General features: G+C 36.7%; 1 protein-coding gene across 11 annotated transcripts in view; it reads left to right on the top strand.

The window, feature by feature from the left end:
• Positions 1-20778, top strand: part of LOC306883907 (uncharacterized protein) — a 101833-nt gene that overhangs the window by 28895 nt on the left and 52160 nt on the right. For 7 of the 11 annotated variants that reach the window (XM_079439420.1, XM_079439423.1, XM_079439422.1 and 4 more), the window contains exon 3: positions 18075-18101. The exons of the other annotated variants lie outside the window; for them this stretch is intronic. In XM_079439420.1, the coding sequence (XP_079295546.1) occupies positions 18075-18101 (27 nt within the window). The remainder of the gene's footprint in view (positions 1-18074; positions 18102-20778) is intronic. 11 annotated transcript variants of the gene reach the window in all.

Below are 20778 nucleotides of genomic sequence, written 5' to 3'. Positions count from 1 at the left end.
AAAATGCATTTTACCATGTTTAGTTCTTTTTTTTCTTTGCAGGATATACTCTTTCATTAGGGTTTCAGACATACATTGCTTTTCTCATTAAATAAGACTTGAGTTGCTCTACTAACTTTTTTGTTGAACCAATTTCTGTTCCAGTGGTGTTAATTGATTTAACTGCCCATCTGTGATGAAATGAAGAAAACTTGGAAATGTTGTAGTTGCCACCCTAGTAAAAAAAATACTAAAATGTATTTGAAGCAGATTTATTTTGTGCTAAGTAGGCTATACTACAAATACATATTTATGCACTTAATAAAAATTCCCTGCAATTGTACTTTTGTTATACTAAACTGGTATACTTGAAGTCTACTAAACAGGAACAAACTATTTTGTGCTTAATGCACTTTAATTGAGCGGAAGTAGTGCTGAGGTCCAATATGCATTTACCAGTAATTACTTATTTAACAATAAAACACTAGGAATTCTAGACTTACATATTCACCGAAAACAAACAAACAATCAAACAAAACAAATGAGAATTTAAAGAGAATCAAAATGGTTCAAATGCTTCTTTGAAGAAATGAAGACATTCATTGGGGAATCTCATTGCTGTGAAAACCCCCTTTTGGAATTTCTAAGAGTGAACTTCCATATTTTGTTTCTGACTTAAATGCATGACAAGTCTTAATAATGACTGACCAATTTGTAAATGTAGCAATTTCTTGGGTGTACTTGAAAGCAGCATAATTCCACGTTTGTTGACCGCATAATTGTTGCACTCACCAAGTCTGTCACTTTTTCTAAGTCCTCATTACCACCATGGGTGTGTATTGAAGGTGCTGTATGCAGTATTTTAGTTTTTTTTTAATATACCATACATAATATGTCCCTGATTGCAGCCTTATTTCAGGTATGATCGAAATATACAAAATAGCCCTTAAATGTAGTCTGCCTAGTAACCCAACGTTAGTCCCGTTAACAATGTCAGCGCATGGCTATTCTAATGTGTTTTTAGCTGTGTAATGTTTATTTCAACAGTTCTGCTTTTGTAATCAGCCGACAAACTGCATTAATTTGATGGCCACTTTTGACACACCAGCCACGGTGTGTGTTGAGAGCCGCTGGCTAAACGCCAGCCCTGTAACACATATGGGAAAGTCATTGAGCTGCTGCCTGTTTATTTCAGCAATGCCACTGAAATCTCCTTGTCAGGCTTCTGTTTTAATAACTCTTGGCATGGCATGCCTTTTTACCCTCAGTAACCCAATATCGGCGGACGCCGGCTCTCTGAGATCTCATCACACTTCATTTTTTCGCTCTTGGCCACAGCGTGAATGGGAGCGGTAAAACCCTCACCGTGGAGGTCCTATGGGAGCTCAGCAGTCTGCAGTTTTTCGCTTAACCGATGTGACAAAGCTCAATAACGGATTTGTCTGCCTTGAGTCTTGGGAGGAAGCTGATGCCATGTTGGGGAAACCTCCCCAACATCTTTAAATTTCTTTTTAAGAATGTGTGGTAAGGAGCAAAGCTATACAGATTAATTGGTATTTATGGAAGGAAATTTTGCTGTCCATTTGTAATTATGATGTCAGCATTAATAAACGTGTTGTTTATAAACGAGTGTACTTTAGGTCAGATCTTTTTTCAAATCAGACACACTAATCTTGCCCTTTTAACACTGTGTTCATATAGTTGTCGCATTCAGCACTCCCAAAGGTCAAAGATGGGCTCACAAGCGTATGCATCGCAAATACAATTGTCAAGGCAAAAGCATAAAACATCCCTTAGGCTTCCTATAAAGTGTCATATTTTCTGTTCTGCAGTAGTGAAGGTGTTGGTTTAACCTTTCCCTGATGGCCATTTGTCTTGTGTAAGTAACGTGTTTGTGGCTTTGGGGGTTATGAGGTGCAAGGAAACAAAATCATGCTGCAGTTAATATAAGTAGGAAAATGGTATTGTACACTCTTTTTGAAAGTTTTTTTTTTCTCCCACGTTTGGAGATGTAACCCTTGCCTGGCTAGAGCACAAAAAACAAAAAAATGGTAGCACTGTAAAACAACAATTTTAAGCCCAGTCTGAAATCTGAACTAGTCATTACATCAGCAGGTGACTGAATGATCACAAAGACGCCAGGCTGGCATCCTAATATGTGACCCTGGACCACAAAACCAGTCATAACGGTCAATTTTCTGAAATTGAGATTTATACATCATATGAAAGTTGAATAAATAAGATTTGCGTTAATGTATGGCTTGTTAGGATAGGCCAATATTTAGCCACTCAAACTCTCCTTCTTAACATGCATTAGGACGATATAGACACACGTCCTCTTCCAGGTAGTTTCGTAACATTTTATGTTGATTGGAAATTCTTAATTATTGCCCTGATGGTGGAAATGGGAATTTTCACTGCTCTAGCTATTTTCTTTAAGCCACTTCACTAATTTGTGAAGCTCAATTATCTTTTGCTGCACATCAGAAATATATTCTTTGGGTTTTCTCATTGTGATGGATGATTAAGGGAATTTGGGCTTTGTTTTCCCTCCTATTTATATTTCTGTGAAACAGGAAGCCATGGCTGGATAATTTCATGTTCATAATCCCACTGGAGTGCTCAAAATTGTGAATATGAATGGAAATATATAATATATAATATATCAAGGCATTAATGTTTGCCTACAGAACCACCACTGGCTCTGCACCCCTTTACCTAAATTCATTAATTCAGACTTATATGCCCTCTAGAAGCTTGCGTTCTTCAAGTGAACGACGCATTATTGTACCATCCCAAAGACACACAAAAACACTTTCACAGACTTTTTCATTAACTGTTCCCATCTGGTGGAATGACCTGCCCAATTCAATCCGATTAGCCGAATCCTTACCCATCTTCAAGAAACGGCTAAAAACTCATCTGTTCCATCTTTACTTGACCCTCTAACTCTAGAACTCTCTATTCTAATTTAATTTTATCTGTCTTTTTATATAAAAAAAAATAAATAAAAAATAATAATAATAATATTTATATGTACTGCGTTAGGCTAACTGTGACTTGTAATAGCACTTGCACGTTGTTGCTCTTTTGTTGGTTTTGATTGCTTCTTATGTCCTCATTTGTAAGTCGCTTTGGATAAAAGTGTCTGCTAAATGACTAAATAAATAAATATATATATATATATATTCCCATTCATATTCACAATTTTGAGCACTTCGGGGGGATTATATATATACTTCATTTATTCATAAGAATTTCTAGGGGTGCCAATAATTGTGTCCAACATGTATTTGAGAATTTTTTTTTTATTTCATAATGACATTTCCCCCCATTTTAAATTCTTATTATCCAATGAAAGGTTAGATTTTTGTAAACATTTTTAATAAAAGATTAAAAGGATTAACAATGCAGATTAATTTTCACAGCCTACTTTGGTCATATTTACCAAGGGTGCCAATATTTTTGGCCATGACTGTATATTTATTTTTCAGAATTTTTTTTTTCTTTTTTTTTTTAGATTCCAGTTTGTTGAGTGTCAGTCATTTCACATTTTGAGTTATTTTTAGTTGTGCTGAATAAGCCCAGACGAGACTTTCTCCGCTGTTATTACCCACACAACCTGTCTTCTGACACTCATCCTGCTTATTGGGCAGAGATCCAAATTCACACCGGATATCTTCACACCATAAAAGCTGTTTGATGCTTTCTCACGGTTACAGTGAGCATCTGACACTCTGCAAACAGCTTTGAGGTTAGCGTGTACATTCAGCATTCCCCTGGCTAGTTCATTGTGGGTCAAGATTGATCATAATTTTGAAGAATCGCTTTATAAATTGGCATATGTGAAAGTTTAAAGTGTGAACACATTTCTAGAACTTGACTGGTACATACGCATTTCCACACACATATTCTTTTCATTTCATAGCACTTTTGCTACTGAAGTATAATGTAATGACTTCAGCATCTGTGAGGGCTGGCAGGTGTTAATGCAATTCTTTCTTTATAATCTGCATTTTATTTGTCGTAGATAAGATGACCTCAGAGCCAGTAACAGAGGATTTTTCCGATGGGTGTGGATAAAAAAAAAATGGAATTCAGTCGCTCTCAATAGCCCTATTGAGATTCCTGATGCTTAAAATCCCTCCTGTTTCTGCTAATGAAGTCAAATGCTTGTCCTCCTGGCTTTACCTCCCTGATTCATTGAGCAGGACCCAACAAAGGTTCAGAGAAAATAAAAGCCAACCCTGTCAGCCTAAGTGAAATGCCAGTGGATCTCAATTCAGACCAGCAAATTGGCCAATTAAAGAGGAAATAAGGCAAACTCTATTTAAACCAAATGCCCCTTGCACTTCCTGACCACACTTTTAATGTACATCATGGCCCAAAAACTTAAATTCTTGATGAATCATCTTACACTGCTACTTTGTTCATTTTAATCTGGTAATTCAACTAACAAGATATATGAGTGTGGTGTTTGCAGGATAATTAATAAACATTCACAGCTTGACCTTAATAGAAGACGAAGCGTGCCACTTAAAAAAATATATATAAAATAAAATAAAATGAATCAATGATCAGTCTATTATTGTAACATAACACTGTAAATAGATGAAGTACTAAAACACTAAAAATTCTTAGTTTATCAGTTGCTCCCATGTGTGAACTCGCCACATTTATTAACAAAGCAATTGCTTTAAGCAAATTCTTTAAGAAAAAAAAACAATTTATAATTTCCATTTTAAATTTAACTATTAATTTTAATTACTTTATTGCCTTGCATTTAACTGAAATTAAGTTTAGATTATATATTTAATAGTTATGACACGATTATTAGTCTAATTATTTTTCTGTTACATTTAACATACTTTGGCAAGTTTTAAATGTTTCTAGTCAATTTTATAAGTGATTTATATGCTTATTTATTTATTTAAGTGTCCTCCATGAAGTTATAAGTTGTTCAAAAAATGGTTGTTCTGTTGAAAAGACCAGCATGGATCATCAGCAGCAAATGTTATATTTTGCACACTTGTCTCTAGCAAGGGATGCTGATGTGCTGGTGTCCCCACTTAACAAGCTTAACTGGTAAGACTTCCTTGGTTATGCCAACATTGTTGACCAGCTTGAGCCAGCATAAACCAGCCTGGACATTCATGCTGACCCACATTGATCTTTTCAGCAGACCAGTCAATTGTAATGGCTCCGTTGGTCGTTTCTCAGATTCCTAATCATGAATTAATTTCTTTAGGGCCAAATTTCAATCTGGTGATCTAAATCACCCATTTAGATGGAAAAACAGCCAAAGAAAACTCACGGAAAGATTTATGTGGTGCTCCAATTCTCCACTTCACCACCCAGTACAACTGGAGTAGGAAACCTTTCTTCTACCCAGAATGAAGGAGATGGGGTTAAATTTTTTTATGTATATTTTTTCCTCCTGGGAGCAATTTGAGAGAATAATGGTAAAGTCAGGGTAATAGTGGTTTTTCTGGCATCATCACAAAAGCTTCTTTGTAGTGATCTCCTGTAAGTGGCTCACCGTAATTATTTAATCCCGGACATAATGGGGCACTTTTTCTGCTCCAGGGATTGCTGGGGAAAATATTTCTCCACCTAGCCACATTTTGGCATATGAATGAATAAGATCTCTGCACCAATTCAGGCTTTCTGGGAATGCTGCAATTGGCCAGAAGTACAGTATACAGGGGTGAGGCATACGTTGACTTGCAAAGTTATTTTCCCAGCCTTCTAATGTTGTATGTCTCCTTTTTATAAGCAAAATACTGTGTTGCTTTTGAGCCTATTGTATGCACATCATGTGTTTTTTTTATTGACCGGTAGGTGCAAGTGTAGTCAAGCGTTTGCCAAACTCTTTCAGCAGAGAACTGGCTGGTGTGCTTCTGAATCGCCGTTCCTCGTGGTAAGCACAGCAGCGGCCAAGAGCAAGAATGAAAAATGACTTGTGCTGTGATCCTTTTTCAAACTGTGACTGCAGTTTAACAAGGTAACAAAGCGGCGAGGGATCGTCGTGAATGGGTCAACTGTCATCAGTGGGCAGACGCACTGCCGTTCGGCTCCTATGACCGGGCCTGCGCTCTCTTTGGAGTGGGAGACTGGAGTCAGTCATCTGGATTGCACCGGGTTCAGCACGGGTTGGGGTGTGTGATGGACTGTACGTTTTTCTAGGTTTGAAACTTTTGTGGACCTATCGGAACTTGATAGGGCCTTTGTTTAAGGTTTATTAGTTCCCTTAGAATACTGGAGGTGCATGGAGCACCACATCCCTTTTTCAAAGAAGTCAACTAATCTTCTCGGCCTTCTGGAATTGCCACATAACCATATTTTTATTTGGAGACCAAGAGAACTTACATTTGACAAGGTTATATATAACACTTGTGAAAAGTCATGAAATGTGTGCAGTGATTTTTCCAGATTTCAAAAGGTGTGGGGAATCCTTTGTTCAACTTAATAGACAAAAGTGCAAACGTTCATTTCTTTCTTTTCTTTTGACCGCCACACAACCCAAAGCAGAACTAGTTTACTGTTGCTAAAATTGTAGATCATAGTTTATCATAGTTTTGAATTGCTCCATCTATAAATTATTTTCTGTTTTAAATTTTTTTTTTTTTTAGTTTAACTCATTTGAATAGTTTAAACTTTACAATGTATTTTATTTTATTTCATTTCATTTTGTATATTGTATATATTCATTTTATGAATTGACATACATACATGTGTGACATACATGGTACATAAACAAACATAGTTAAAATTCCCAAGTATTGTTAATCCAATAATGCATTTGAATGCTGAACATCAAAATATATTTTATTATGGTTTAAGACAGATTTATTTTTATATATTTTAAGATTAGTTTTTATGCCAAATTTTCATGCCTAAATACATACTAACAAAACACTTAACACTGAACACTAAGGAATAGTTCAGCCAAAAATAAAAATTCTGTCATCATTTATGTATTCTCCAAACCTCTATGATTACTTCCATGAAAAAAAAAGTAGTTATTTTAGTGATTTTAAAAAGACTGTTGGTAGCCAAACAGTTTTGGCTCCATCTGACTTTAATGGCATGGAAAAATCTTTAGATATCTTCTTTTATGTTCCACAGAAGAAAGTCAGGTGTGGGACTGCTTGAGAAAGTAAATAATGACACATTTTTGGGGTATCTCTTTTAGGACATTTTGCCTCACAGAAGCAGTGATGTGTTCTTACACTAAAGTTGTCCGTGTATGAAAAGCAGTCCATGCTTTGTTAGCCCAACATTTGCTGTTTTATTCATATCCCTGTCTCATCATTTGCTTGGACTTTTGCTGTGCTGCGCTTGCAGTTTGGAGGTCTGGAAGCTGAAACATTCATTTTTGGGCACTATGGCAAGTGTTCGGGCACTCAGAGGACAGAGCATTTGGAGAAATTGGCAGATGATAAGGGGAGTGGAGCTGGCAATGGATGGGTATTTTGGGCTGTATGGTATTCTTGAGGTTATTCCTGGGTCTATATAACAGAGCCCAGATCCTAAGATAGTGTCCTGGCTGGTTAAACAGTTGAGTTTTACCGTTTTTGAATCCATTCAGCCGATCTCCGGGTCTGGCGGTAGCACTTTTAGCTTAGCTTAGCATATATCATTGAATCCGATTAGACCATTAGCATCTCGCTCAAAAATGACCAAAGAGTTTTGATAATTTTCCTATTTAAAACTTGACTCTTCTGTAGTTACATTCTGTATTAAGACTGACGGAAAATGAAAATGGGTGCAGCAGGCGCAATGATATTACGCAGCGCCTGATAGTTGTCCCCAGCTAGGTAACTAGTTACGATATAGCTGGGGACTACTTTCAGGGGCTGCGTCATATCATTGCACCTGCTGCACCCATGGTACAGCAGCAAAGTTCCTTGATTATTACGCCGGAATGAGAGTATAGTTCCTAGCCATATCGGACTAGACAATCGCAACTTTTCATTTTCTGTCAGTCTTAATACACATATTACCATTGGATGCTATTATTGCACAATTGTGCTGCCACAAGGTCTATCCAGTACTGGAAAATTGTTTGGAGGGAAAATGATACCAATAATTATGAATCTATTTGGATCATCATAGTTCAATATTCAGGGTTCAATACTATGAAACGAGGTGGGGCAGGTGGCTCGGGTGCCTTCGTGTCAGCATGCAACAGAAGATCTCCATTTCCTATCACTTTCCAGTCCTCTTGCATAAGGCCGGTAACAGGTGGTTGTGATATGCGGCTTGACATTAATACTTTAACTGACATAGCACTGCCTAAACATTTAATGGAAGCATTAAACTTTTCTTGTGTTTATAGTTCAGTGTTGTTGTTGTGTGTAGCACCACACGCTCTCTCACATAAACATACTCCTCTAGACACGCATAGTTTTACACCTAGAGTCCTCTAGGCATCATCACATGGGGTATTTTTGACGCCCCGGCTCAGTTCGCATTTGGATGAAGGTTGTCTGCAGAGCAGGAAGTGGACACAAGTCCAGAATTCATCAGGAATCAGAACACATGCTTCCACGTGTCTGTGTGCTCGGTTTCGGCTTTCACTTCAGGGCTTTAAGGCTCTCCACTCCCAGTCTACCAAAGTGTCCACTCATCCTACTGCTGGCTGTGCTGTTGCAGTTTTTGACACGTTATCTGCTTCTTGCTGCCACCACTCTGTGGTGATGTATTTTTAGCCCCGTTTTTGCCTTTAATTATTGCAGCCACAGGGAGCTTGGTCCAAAGAACTGTCATGAAATTATTATACTACTGTGTTGCTTAGCAATAAAGCATTGTAATACAATTCTTGAATAGCTCTGCTAGTATAAATCATAGCAGGGAAAGGCATTACTGTGGTGTGGAGCTATTGCTTGGGTCTGTGGAGCTATTGCTTGGGTCATTCAATACATAAATGTAACTGTGGGACTAACTGTAGGTTGTTTTTCAATCAGGACCACCTGGTTTGAGGGCAAAGAAAGGCCGTAATGGGGCTCCAGGTAGGTCTACAGTATGCATATGCCTGTGCCTGCAACACCACTGCTGTTGTGCATAAGCTGCTACGTATGTGCACACCTAAAGCTTTCAATAGCAAGAGAAGCATGAAAACACAATCCTCCATTGAGATTTCAAAGCATTCAGAGATTCTTGGACTTTACAGAAAATATTATATTATAGATAAACCTAAGGTAGAATTAGTGGTATTAATACAACATTTTGGCCACAACATTTAAAGGTGTTTGGGGTCACATCCATCAAGATGGTATTTTTAATAAGAGTATAGACTTGTAGACTTGCCCACTTAGGAAGTCACTGTTTGTTTAGGTTTTATTTATCATTTAGGGTAGGTTTACCTAAAATGGATTATTAATAGATAATCACAATAATAACTGGTGCCGTGAATTCAAATATTAGTGCAGAACTCTACAAACCTGTCAGAAAAATATGAAACAATTGTAAATTTAGGGGGCAGAACCTTTGAAGGGACAACACTGTACCTTATCTACCCCTAAATGCTACATATTGTATCCTTGAGGTACTACTATGAACCTTTTAGGTGTAAATAACTTTTGAAGTACTGTACCATATGTACCCATAAATGTAAAATTTTTCGGACAGAAAATACTGTAAAAATAGCTTGATTTCAGCCATTTTTGTTTCATCCAATATGTATTAGATGGTCAGTAAACTGTAAGCAGTCTGTAGGTGATTTGAGGCTGCTACTCTATAACCTATAGATTCCTCTATATTTTGTGCGTATGAAGTGGTTTCATGTAAAGAGTTATGGATCGCATGGGTAAAATGAGAACGTTTATGATGACAAAGATTGATCTGGAATGTTCAGAGAGCAATTCTTGCGTGACCACACATATTTTGTGTGTGTTGTTCACTCGTTCTTTAACATTATTCTTGCTTTTAGGCCTAAAATAGGGCTTGCTGTCTCAGCAACAGCTTTGATAAATGCAGATTCTGATTTCTAAGAAAATACAGGCTTCTCAAAACAGGAAAGGAAAGAATAATGATGGACCCATAGGAAAGCTTTGTCACCGGTGTGACTGCGCCATTACTTAAGGCTGCCATATTTAATGTACCCATTTGACTGCAGAGCTCAGTCGAAATGTAGATCTTCTGCTTGTTGAAGAATTCGAGCTCATGTTTGCTCGAAACATTTCTCCTGCTGTAAACAATGGTTTTATTGGGACTTTTGTTCTCTCTTCCATGCATTACATAGTTATCTTTTAAGTCAAAGGTTCATACTGTTACTCCCCCAAGTTTCTGGCCATGAATCAGAGAGGTGTTGCCTTTTCATACTCTTTAGAGGACAAAAAAAAATGGTTTCTTTATGAAAGAACTGGAAAGAAACCTTGTGATTCTGGTCAGATTGTTCAGTATTTCTGTAACAATTTGCTTCGACAGACTGGTTTCGTTATTGCAGTTGTCCAGATATAATAAGCTATAGAAGAGAGTTCTGAGTGATTTTAAGTGACATAAGCGGAAAAGATTTGTCATCAGCAATTTTGAGTTTGTTCTTCCTTGATAGAGCTTGAGTTGTTAAAGCTATGATCTCAGTTCTGCTGGATTGCTGTGTCTTGCTTAAAGAATGAAAAAGAGGCTGTGCATCCTACTAATGCATGTGCATATAATTTGAAATTCTTTGCTGTTTGTAATACTTAAAATGGCTACTTAACTCATTTTACATCAAGTTGCATTGTTCGTTTAAATTAGACATCCTTCCTGGCCCACATTATAATATTAAAGGACAAAACCTTTCAGTGCAACTAACCTGACCAGGTCCACATGGAATCTGCACCCTTGCATGTTCGTTTATTAAATATTAAAGCATATTTTCATTATGCTTTCAGCAACCAATAAGAGTGTAGAAATCTCAATTCCATTTAACATATTTTCCTCAGGGTTTTAATCTATCCTGCGTTTTCCACCAGAATCACTGAGAAAAACCTTTAACCTTTCGTGACTAACGATGTTAGTGAAATCTGCCTCCACTGTTTATTACGCTGCTAGTGTATGATTTAGCATTAGCTATGAAGGAGATGGACAGTTTGTGATGTCTGGGTGGGGTTCGCGTGCTCAGAAAGGGTGTGATTTATCTGTGCAGGCAGTCTTCCAGTGATGTGGCTTATTCTCCCACTCAGTTCTCAGTGGTCTGTTGTTTGGTGGGCTGAATGCTCATCCGTGGACCAGAGACAAGCAACACTTTCCCACAAAAAGCTTTTCAATCCTGTCATCAACTAAATTATAAACATTTTTTTAACACTGTATTTATGTGCCGAACCTATGCTGTGACTCACTCAATTAAACTAGCTGCGTGTGAACTCTAATCTTCCTCAGAGGTTGTGTTACGGTAAGAGAAATTGGAGGCTGTGTTCATCAGTTCAGTCTGAGCTGGACAGCCAGGAAATTCACTTCGGATTCTGGTTGGACTACGCAAATTCAGACTTGCGTGACGGGTTTTTTTTCCCTGTTCTTGGGGAAATGAAATCCGTCAGGGTCAAATGTTTGATGTAATGCGCACATGGTCCAAACAAGATGATTTTTTTTAAATGACTAATCTGTCTTTCTCTCTGTTTTTATTGCAGGTCCTCCTGTAAGTAGATGTTGGTCCCTTTGTTGACTGGATTGTGGTAATGTGACCCAAACTCTGTGGCTTTCTGTGCATTTGTGTGTTTTGAGAGTGTGAATTTATCTTTCATGTGTTTCCTTATTGTCACTACTGATGGAGTGCTGATTACACAACTTCATTCATACAATGGAAACTGTTAGTTTAGTTTCCTTCCGCCACACATACATACTGTCATCTGTCAGAAGAAGAGCTTGTGTTTTGTACTAAAGGTGAAGTGTGCAAATGTCTGATGTTGAGATACTTTATAAAATCCAGTTTAATGTGAAGAGATTCTGTGGCCCTATCAAAACATTGATTGTTTTAAGCATTCTGAGCAGTCCAACATGGCAACTCTGACTCAGACAATAATGTGAATTAAGGGCGGGGTTATCCATTTGGGCAACCAATGACATATAGAGGGGGCGTGTTCTGGAGACTTCAATCATTATTTTTCCAGTTTTGTTTGGTGGCACAAAAATGATACACTTCACCTTAAATCGCATGCCTTTATCTTGGACATAGCGATGTATTCTTCTGGGAATTTGGGCACGGATGTAGAAGACGACAGCGTTGGCAGACACAGCCTGTTCAACTTTATATATCTTTTGAGGGCTAATGTTACAGAATGAGGTTATAATGAGAAAGAAGAGAAGTATATAGTAGAGGAGAAAAGAGAGTCGAGCAGTATAAAATTAGGTGCGGTTGGACAGCTGCGTCCCTGTAGTTAGAGGCAGAAGGTTGAGCTTAAGTGATTAATGAAATACCAGCAGCCACAGATAAACAGTGGCCACAGAAAAGACAAATCTCAAATTAGATATCTTAACCTTTTTCCTAGAAAGCAGTGAGATTAAATAAAGAGAAAATTGAGTCTTCTGCTGAAACCTACTGTAAAAGTGATCCCTGTAATCCCATGTTTCTCCTCTAACATTTTAGAATGCATCACTGTTTCAAGCTGTTGTAAGATTTGCCAATATACCAAAGACATTACTCATCAGACTGTCCATAAATCTATGACAGGTTAATTGGAAAAATGTGCCTAAACATACATTTTTGCAAAACATACCTATAAATAACTATAAAACTGAACTACATTACAGTTTCCAGCTGAAATTAACACTAGAGGCAGTAAAACATCAACAATTTAACTTCTTTTTCACTGAAATTATAATTACAGGGGCAGATTATTGATTATTAAAGGCATATTTTTGCGTGGTTCCTTGCACAGTACTATGTTATGACTTCAAAACGGCTACCGTAGTTAATGGTTTATAAACTATTACAATTTTATGGTTGCATCACATAACCAGCTCCATATGTATGGCTTTTCTGATGTGGTAAAGTTGCTTGGTAGCGCACCTGGTACAACGTACGGAGCACTCGGGTATGAGTCTGTGAAACATGTAATAATAAAACAGATCAAAGACTTGTATAAGCAAGCTGAAATGGCATGGTTGCTTCAGCTAATACATTTTTATCTCACATTATATTTAGGTTAAATGTACGGGATATATTATTTTCAAAAGCAGTGGAGCATTAACCAGACATTTCATTTCTGACCTGTCACAATTATCAACAACCAACATAATAAAATTCACCTGTTTAGATGTTAAATGCCGGAAATGTCACCACAGGTATGTTTTTTCAGTGATCCTGGGTTGAAATTATCTGAGCTTTGCTTGTTACAATAATTTAATAGTACTCCACTCGTACTGTATGACAATAGTTCTCTCTTTTTTCTAGGAAATTTCAGGAAAAACATTTTGAGATAAATACTAAATGAACTCCATTAAAGGGATAGTTCACCAAAATAGGAAAATCTCTATTCATCTTTATTCATTGTTATAAAATATTCAATAATCATTGATGTTTATTATCATTTAACCTCAAATCTGGCATGTCATGTCTTCATGAATGGACCACTTATTTGACATTTTAAGTAGTTTTTTATGTGATTGTTGGAGCTCGGATGATTCTGTCTGCTCTCCCATTAATTCCCTTTTATTCTGTTTTTGGAGCGAACTATTCCTTTAAGTCTCTGAGCTATGAAAGCGAAACTTATGAGCAATAAAATATCCACATGAGTGAGCACGTTCCACAGCCCAAAAACTCATATATGTATACGAACATTCCAACACCTGCTCATATAACCCATAAATTGAAGGCAAATTGAGGAGAACTGAAAGACAGGTGAGGGAACTGTCAAACAATGCGCATAGTCTGTTAACCAACTTAAACATTAAGTTGATATTTCTACTGTTGTCAACTAAGAATGTTTAGAGATAGTTAGTGAATTCTTTTAATCAAGTCATTCTTCTTTAAACAGGTTTGGTGATCTATTGGCAATCAGTGTCAGTAAGTCTTTATCTACAGTGTTTGTTTTCAGTAGGAGTTTGACAAGCCTGATCAATGGTCCAAGAGTGCCGTCCCATCACACTGACCTATGGCAATTTTTAGAAGAATGTATACTGTAGATTATCCAACAAGATCACTAAGACAACACTCGTGATGATGTGATGGCAACTGTAAATCTTCAACAAATTGGCCTTTTCCTGTGTGTTGAAAGTTAATACTTTGAGAAGTTTAAATGCATAATAGTCTGTGGTTCTTCACAGGTCACCTAACAGGATCATAGCCTTTTGCCTGCTTTTGAGGCTCGGCTGGCCTAACCCAGCCTTAAACAATTAGTAGTGACAGGAAATATTTTACGTTGACAGAAAGCACCTCAGTGTGTTGAAAACTCCTGAGGAACATTGTACTGGTCAGTCTCAAGTCTCATGGACATAAGGATTGAAAAACTTAGACCAGGGAACCAGCAGGGACTTGTTGATAGAGTAATATATAATTTATGTTTAGTGTAAATTGGGAATCTTTTACACTTTTCTTTCTTATTTATTTCTTATTTATCTGGAACAGACTTTATGCTTTGTGAGTTTATATTTATAGGTCAGCCTGAGGTTGTGTTTAGATAAAGAGAAAGAATTAAGTATGCATGACCTCCACAATATATTTTAAGGTACAGTCAAATGAGCAAATTTTCACAAAAAAAGTCCACTGCCTGTTGTCAACAGTGTAATAATGTACGAAGCGCAGCTCACGAAGAAGTCACTTTCAAACCAAGCAGATCTGCGTGACCAACTTTGAATTGTGAAATCTGTTGATTCCTATTGAAGTGATTGGATTTAGTCTTTGAAAATTTTCAGATATTTACACTGTGTCCAAAATTGCATACTTTCTGAGTAGGTACTTCTTTTGAATAAGTAATTAATTTATGACATTCTATATAGTATGAATGTGCGTAGAGCAAATTAAATCTGGATGTACTGCATGGTCATGTGACCAACCAGCGTCAGTTGCGTCACTTCACAGCAGTTCACAAGCCCTGTCCCTTGGCCTCATAGGATTGTAAAGCATCCTTTGGATGCACATTTCAGAAGTAGTAATTCATCCGGTTACTTTTTGCCTATTTTTTTAAGAATACTATGCATACTACTCTTTTCACATACTAGGAAGTAGGCATATTTAGATGCTGGGTTAGTAAATTCTCCAAAAATGTTAAGTCACAACTAAAAATAAAAAGTCTTGGCATTGTAGTAACGACATATTGTGAGGTAAAACATCATAATACTTTATGCTGTTTTGCTTAGCATAAAGGAAAGCATAATTAAATAGGTTTTCCCAAGTGATATACTTGCTGAATTCAGCATTTTTACTGCATGTGATCTGTAAGTGCCTGTGTCCGCTGAATATATCTTATCCGTGCAATGTTGGACTCTAGGGAAGCATTCGCCCCCGTTTCCCTCTGGGGAGCCCCTTCATTTACCCAGCAGTGCTGTGGGCTAAATGAGAGCCACATGTACCCTGCTACCGTGGATCACAAATGAAGTGTTCTTCCGGTGGGTGACCTCTGACCTCGCCAGACGCTCCTTTGGGCCGGCCTAAGCAGTGCCCAGCAGGCCTCACTGGCCTGTTCCCACTCAGCACCTGAGCCTGCACCTTAGACCTGCTTCACATACTTCAACACGTTTATATACACACGGCACATGTAGATCAGCTTACTCATACACACGCAGACCACTACACACACTCCTGATCTCAGCAACATCCAGCGGAGCTCTGTTCCTCTCTCTACACACCACCGCTTATAAACACCCGGTCCAGCTGCGTCTCATATATGTTACACCACTCCTCTGCCACATGTATGCCTTCTGAACCTAAAGATCCTATTAATGGTCTTTCATGGTTTCCCACACACTTCAACAGTCTGCATTCAGTGACATACACGTTAGATTTAAAGGGAGCAGGAATTTCGTGATTGCCCAGTTACAGAAATGCAAAATCTTGTTTTATGGACTCTTGCAGTAAACATTGCAATAAATTATGAATGTATTAAAATTGTTTACTGGTTATATACTTTTAACAATAATGCTGTTTTATGCATACACTACTGTCCAAAAGTTTGGATTGAGTATGATTTTAAAATGTTTTTGAAAAAAAAAGTCTCTTCTGCTTTCCAAGGCTGCATTTATTTGATCAAAAATGCATTAAAACATTGTGAAATATTATTGCAATTTAAAATAACTGTTTTCTATATGAGTATTTTTTTAATGTAGTTTATTCCTGTGATGCATACCTGAATTTCAGCATCATTACTCCAGTCTTCAGTGTCACATGATCCTTCAGAAATCAGCTTAATATGCTGATTTGCTGCCCAAGAAACATTTCTTATGATTGCTACAGTTGCTTAATAATGCTTAATGCTTAATAAATAGCGTTTATTTGAAATACAAATCTTTCGTAACATTATAAATGTGTGTAATGTCACTTTTGATCAATTTAATGCATCCTTGCTGAATAAAAGTATTCACTTCTAAAAAATAAAAAAATCATACTCCAAATAACTCAGGGTAATGATATTATAGCCCAACGATATTATCTACACCTAGACATAAACCTTACACAAATCTGTGTAAAAATCAGTGTTCAACAGGTTTCATTATATTAGTAAGGACATTTTTGAATAGTAAGGATATTTTGGACCTCACAAGTACAGTTCAAATTTTACACAGAATCACATGTTGGTAAGTATTTAATATACATAATAATCAAATAATAAAAAAAACAAAACACAAATATACATTTGATAGATTTTTTAAAATTCTTCCTGCATTGATGAAAAATACAAATTGTTTAATAGGATTGATTATTATTATTATTTATTTATTTTTGTCTGAATGGTGTATGGTCATATCAAAGCGTATAGATAGAAGAAAGTGCCACTGATGTTTTTGCCCGTCTCCAATAGTTTCCTCCCCTGGGCTAAGACTTGATAAATTGCTTCCCTCTCCGCAATGTAGTCCAAGAGGAAAGCCAACACACACAAACGTATAAAAGTATGCACTTCCACAGGCTCATGAAATGAGCTATAAATGCATCATCAGATAATGAAGAGTGTCACGGCGGTCTTAACAGTAAGGATCTTTCTTTGAATGATCAAGCAGCTGTCAGGTTTTTACCACTTATCCTCTGCAATGAAAAATGTACACAGTTTTTTTTTCACAGCGGAATGGTGCTCTGTGAAGGAAGTGAACTTGTTATTTGATTTGATTTAAACCAGAGCGATATCCACAATCGACTCTGAAGTCAAGCATGAGATAAGGATTTTCAGCCAGCACCTTCATCTGTGAAGCCATATGTTTCATGCAAGCGTGGGCCTCTTAATGAACATCTTTTTTAATCAGACATGTGGTACTATTTAGTGTTCATGCTGGCACTAAATGCTTAGTATTAAATGCACTGAAATGATCTTACTGAAATATAAGTCATGATTAGTAATGACTTCAACTGAATTGACTTTCACACTGAAAAAAACAAACAGTCTTGTATATAAACACCCTTAATAAAGATAGTTTTTATTGAGAAAAAAATGTGTAAGATGATCAGACTATTTTAAAATATTCATATAATTAATGTTTTTTTTTTTTTTCATAAACCACACTAAATTTATACTTAAAACAAGAAAAAAATTAGGGTTATAAAGTTAACTTAATTTGAGATTTAAGTAAATGTGTCTTGTTTTCAGGGTGTTTATATTTTATTTTTACAGGGAAAAAATACATTAAAATGATTTCAATGAAAATATCAAATAAACACGTCATTATATTAAAAAAGATTTTCTGGGGTCCAAAGAAAATTCTGTTGTGGATGCATTTGATGGTGTTTGCGTTTGTGGAATGCTTCTTTGGAGTGTTTTCCTGCTGCTACCTTTGAGTCTTGGCACAATGAAATTTAATGCTGGATCACAAAGTTCCTCAGTAAAATAGTTTTCACTCTTCAATATTGAAATTGTAAAAGCATACTGCATTTCATTATGGCTTGGCAGGGTGTTGTGTTCTTCTTAATCAGTATTGTTGACTGGTTCTTTCTTTATTCTGTACCCACATTTTTCTCACCCCTTTTTCAGGGTCCACCTGGACGAGCAGGCTTTCCGGTAACTGTCTCATAACGTGTCCTATTGTCTGTCTGTCTGTTTGGTTTTCTTGCACTTTGCCTTTCTTTAGTAGTGTCTTTAAGAAGCTGTATCCAAACAATTCAACCTGAAACTTCAATATGAAAAGTGCTTAATCATATATTTTGCAGTATGACATATATATAGCTTCTTTATTTGGACACACTGAGACCTCCTTTTAACCAAAGGACTGAGGATATACAACCAATGTATGTACAGTAGTATATGTAGCTTATTTTCTTCAAAATGTATTTTAATATGACCAGTGGAGTCCAAGGAATTAATAAATAAATAAAAACAAGAAAAGTTATTATGTAAAATGGAGAAGTGTTTTAGATGGTTTTTTATGACATTGTTAATGTAATCTCAAATGATCTTGTATCCATTGAAGCTCAAGATGCTCTTTAGATCCAACGAACATTCTCATCAGGTTTCAGTCCATAGTTATGCTTGTAATATGATTTGTAATGGAAAAGGCATTAAATGAGGAAGGAATCCAAAGTGGTCTCATACTTTTAGACCTCACTGAACATCCCCTAAACCAGATAAGCTAAGCTAGGCTTAATGTAACGAGTCTTTTAGCTAGGCTCAGTGGACGAGTCTCTATTTCCTTCAAGTTAGCACGTTGTATTTTATACTTGATTGTATTCTCTCAGGCCCTTTGGTCTCTGTCTGGATCCACTCTTCCAAATTTCTCCTATAATTCTAATATTACTGACCAAAACTCAAACACATCTGTCTTTCATCATGGCATGTAGAAGAATCCCATCTAATGTGAACTATAGTCCCACCTGCCAATTAATGCCCTAAAAACCCCCATCAGTCATGACAGCTATTCTTGTGAAACTTTGCCATAAAATCATTTTTGCGTACTTTTTGTTTAAATTGTTGACAGGTCTGGTCAAAGTGTGGATGTGATCCCTGCCAAAGCATTTGACTGATTGCATCGTCAGGAAATGAAATGAAATTTTATATTTTCTTAGGATAGGGAAGGGTGGCAAGCGTGTTACACGAAATGTGTCCATTAGATTAGTTCTTCAAAAAATATTGATACTGGCGTTCACGCTCCGTTGAACTATTAAGGGATACTTGTGGTTTGTGTATTCAAGCTTTACTGCTCATTCACATGTATGCATGACTATTTAACACTTCTGATTTGTAGTTAAGTACTTTAGGGCTCATTTGGAGAAGTCTGGAGTTTTTAGTGTACTTCATCAAGCTATTTCTAATCTAAAGCTCTAGATGATTTTACATAGTTTCTATAATAGAAAGACTCTCTTTCACAATGACTCCGTTGAATACTGGCAGTGCTGTAGTGACTTTTATAATTTTTTTTATTATACTTAATTTGTGGATAACAATGATATTAAATAAATAATTTAAAACGTATATTTTATATAACAATGCATATAATTGTTAAATGTCAACATAATTCTTAAACAGTGTACAGTATAAGCCTGTGGTAACTAATTAATGCCATAAAGCAGTATTAAGTTATCACAAATCAGCACCTTGGACAGAGCCAAGAGAATATAGTCAAGTGACTTTCCTCTTGGGACATTCAGCAGCAGGCAGCAAATTAACTCTGATGGTCAAACTAAATGAACATTTCTAATATGGGAACCTTTATCTTAATAGCTTTAGAGCTTAGTAAAACAACAATACACCAGAAAAGCTACAGTTCATAAGCACATTCATTGTTTTAGCAAATGTTTTGTTGACTTCTGATGAGTTATGGGTGCTTAGCCAACCCGCCCCTTAGCCAGCCCCCCCCTTTTCCATTACATGTTACTCGAGTGAGTCGTCAGCAAGCTGTCAACGCTCCCAGACCTTCTAATACACTGACCTGCAACGTTAGGAATGCAAATAAAAACAGCTGTAGGAATGGACGGCCTTGCATAATAAGTCACTTCAACGTCGCAGGAGTTTATAGCCGTAAAGCTCCAGGAGTATAAATGGTGAATCTTTAAGACCATTTGTTATATCAAGATCTCAGGTTTCTACCCACATATTTCCATATGTTCGGATTTTTGCCTTAATTGAAAAAATTGGTCTAATTTTTAAGTAGGGATAGGATAGCTATAATTATGATAGAATGGGATTCATAGTTTTTAAAGGGATAGTTCACCCGAATATGAAAATTCTGCTGTTTTTAAGACTTTAAGGCTTTCTAAACCTTTCCCTGGAACTTAAAAGGAGAACATTCTGTTGTTAATCCCAATGTTCATTATACGTGTATGGTGCTTTTCTGTCATTTTTCAAGTTTGAAGGTTTCAGCTTTTGTTCATTATAACTGCACGGAAAGTAGCATGGAAAAGAATCCACAGGGTTTTTTTCCCTTTTGTTTTCAGAGGGAGAAAGGGAATCATGTGGGTTTAAAGTGACATATGGTTGAATAAATCATGACAGGATTTTCATTTTTTTAGTGAACCTATTCCTTTAAACACTTCCAATAGGAAACAAACTGTCATGCTTCCACACTTCTGTCTCTTTCAGTCACTTCATCATCTGTCATATGGTCAGCTAGCAAACGTCATCTTATGCAAGAAGCTTAATTATGAAATGGGACTTAATACAAAATATGCTGCATTAACCCCATGCTTTCATTGGTATCATGTAACCACTGGTGATGCTTGCTGTCTGACCACTGTACATTCAT

Source organism: Barbus barbus, assembly GCF_936440315.1.
Source record: "Barbus barbus genome assembly, chromosome: 18".
Lineage (NCBI taxonomy): Eukaryota > Metazoa > Chordata > Actinopteri > Cypriniformes > Cyprinidae > Barbus > Barbus barbus.
The sequence above is the reverse complement of the archived record's forward strand: the minus strand, read 5'-3'. Positions and strand labels throughout refer to the sequence as shown.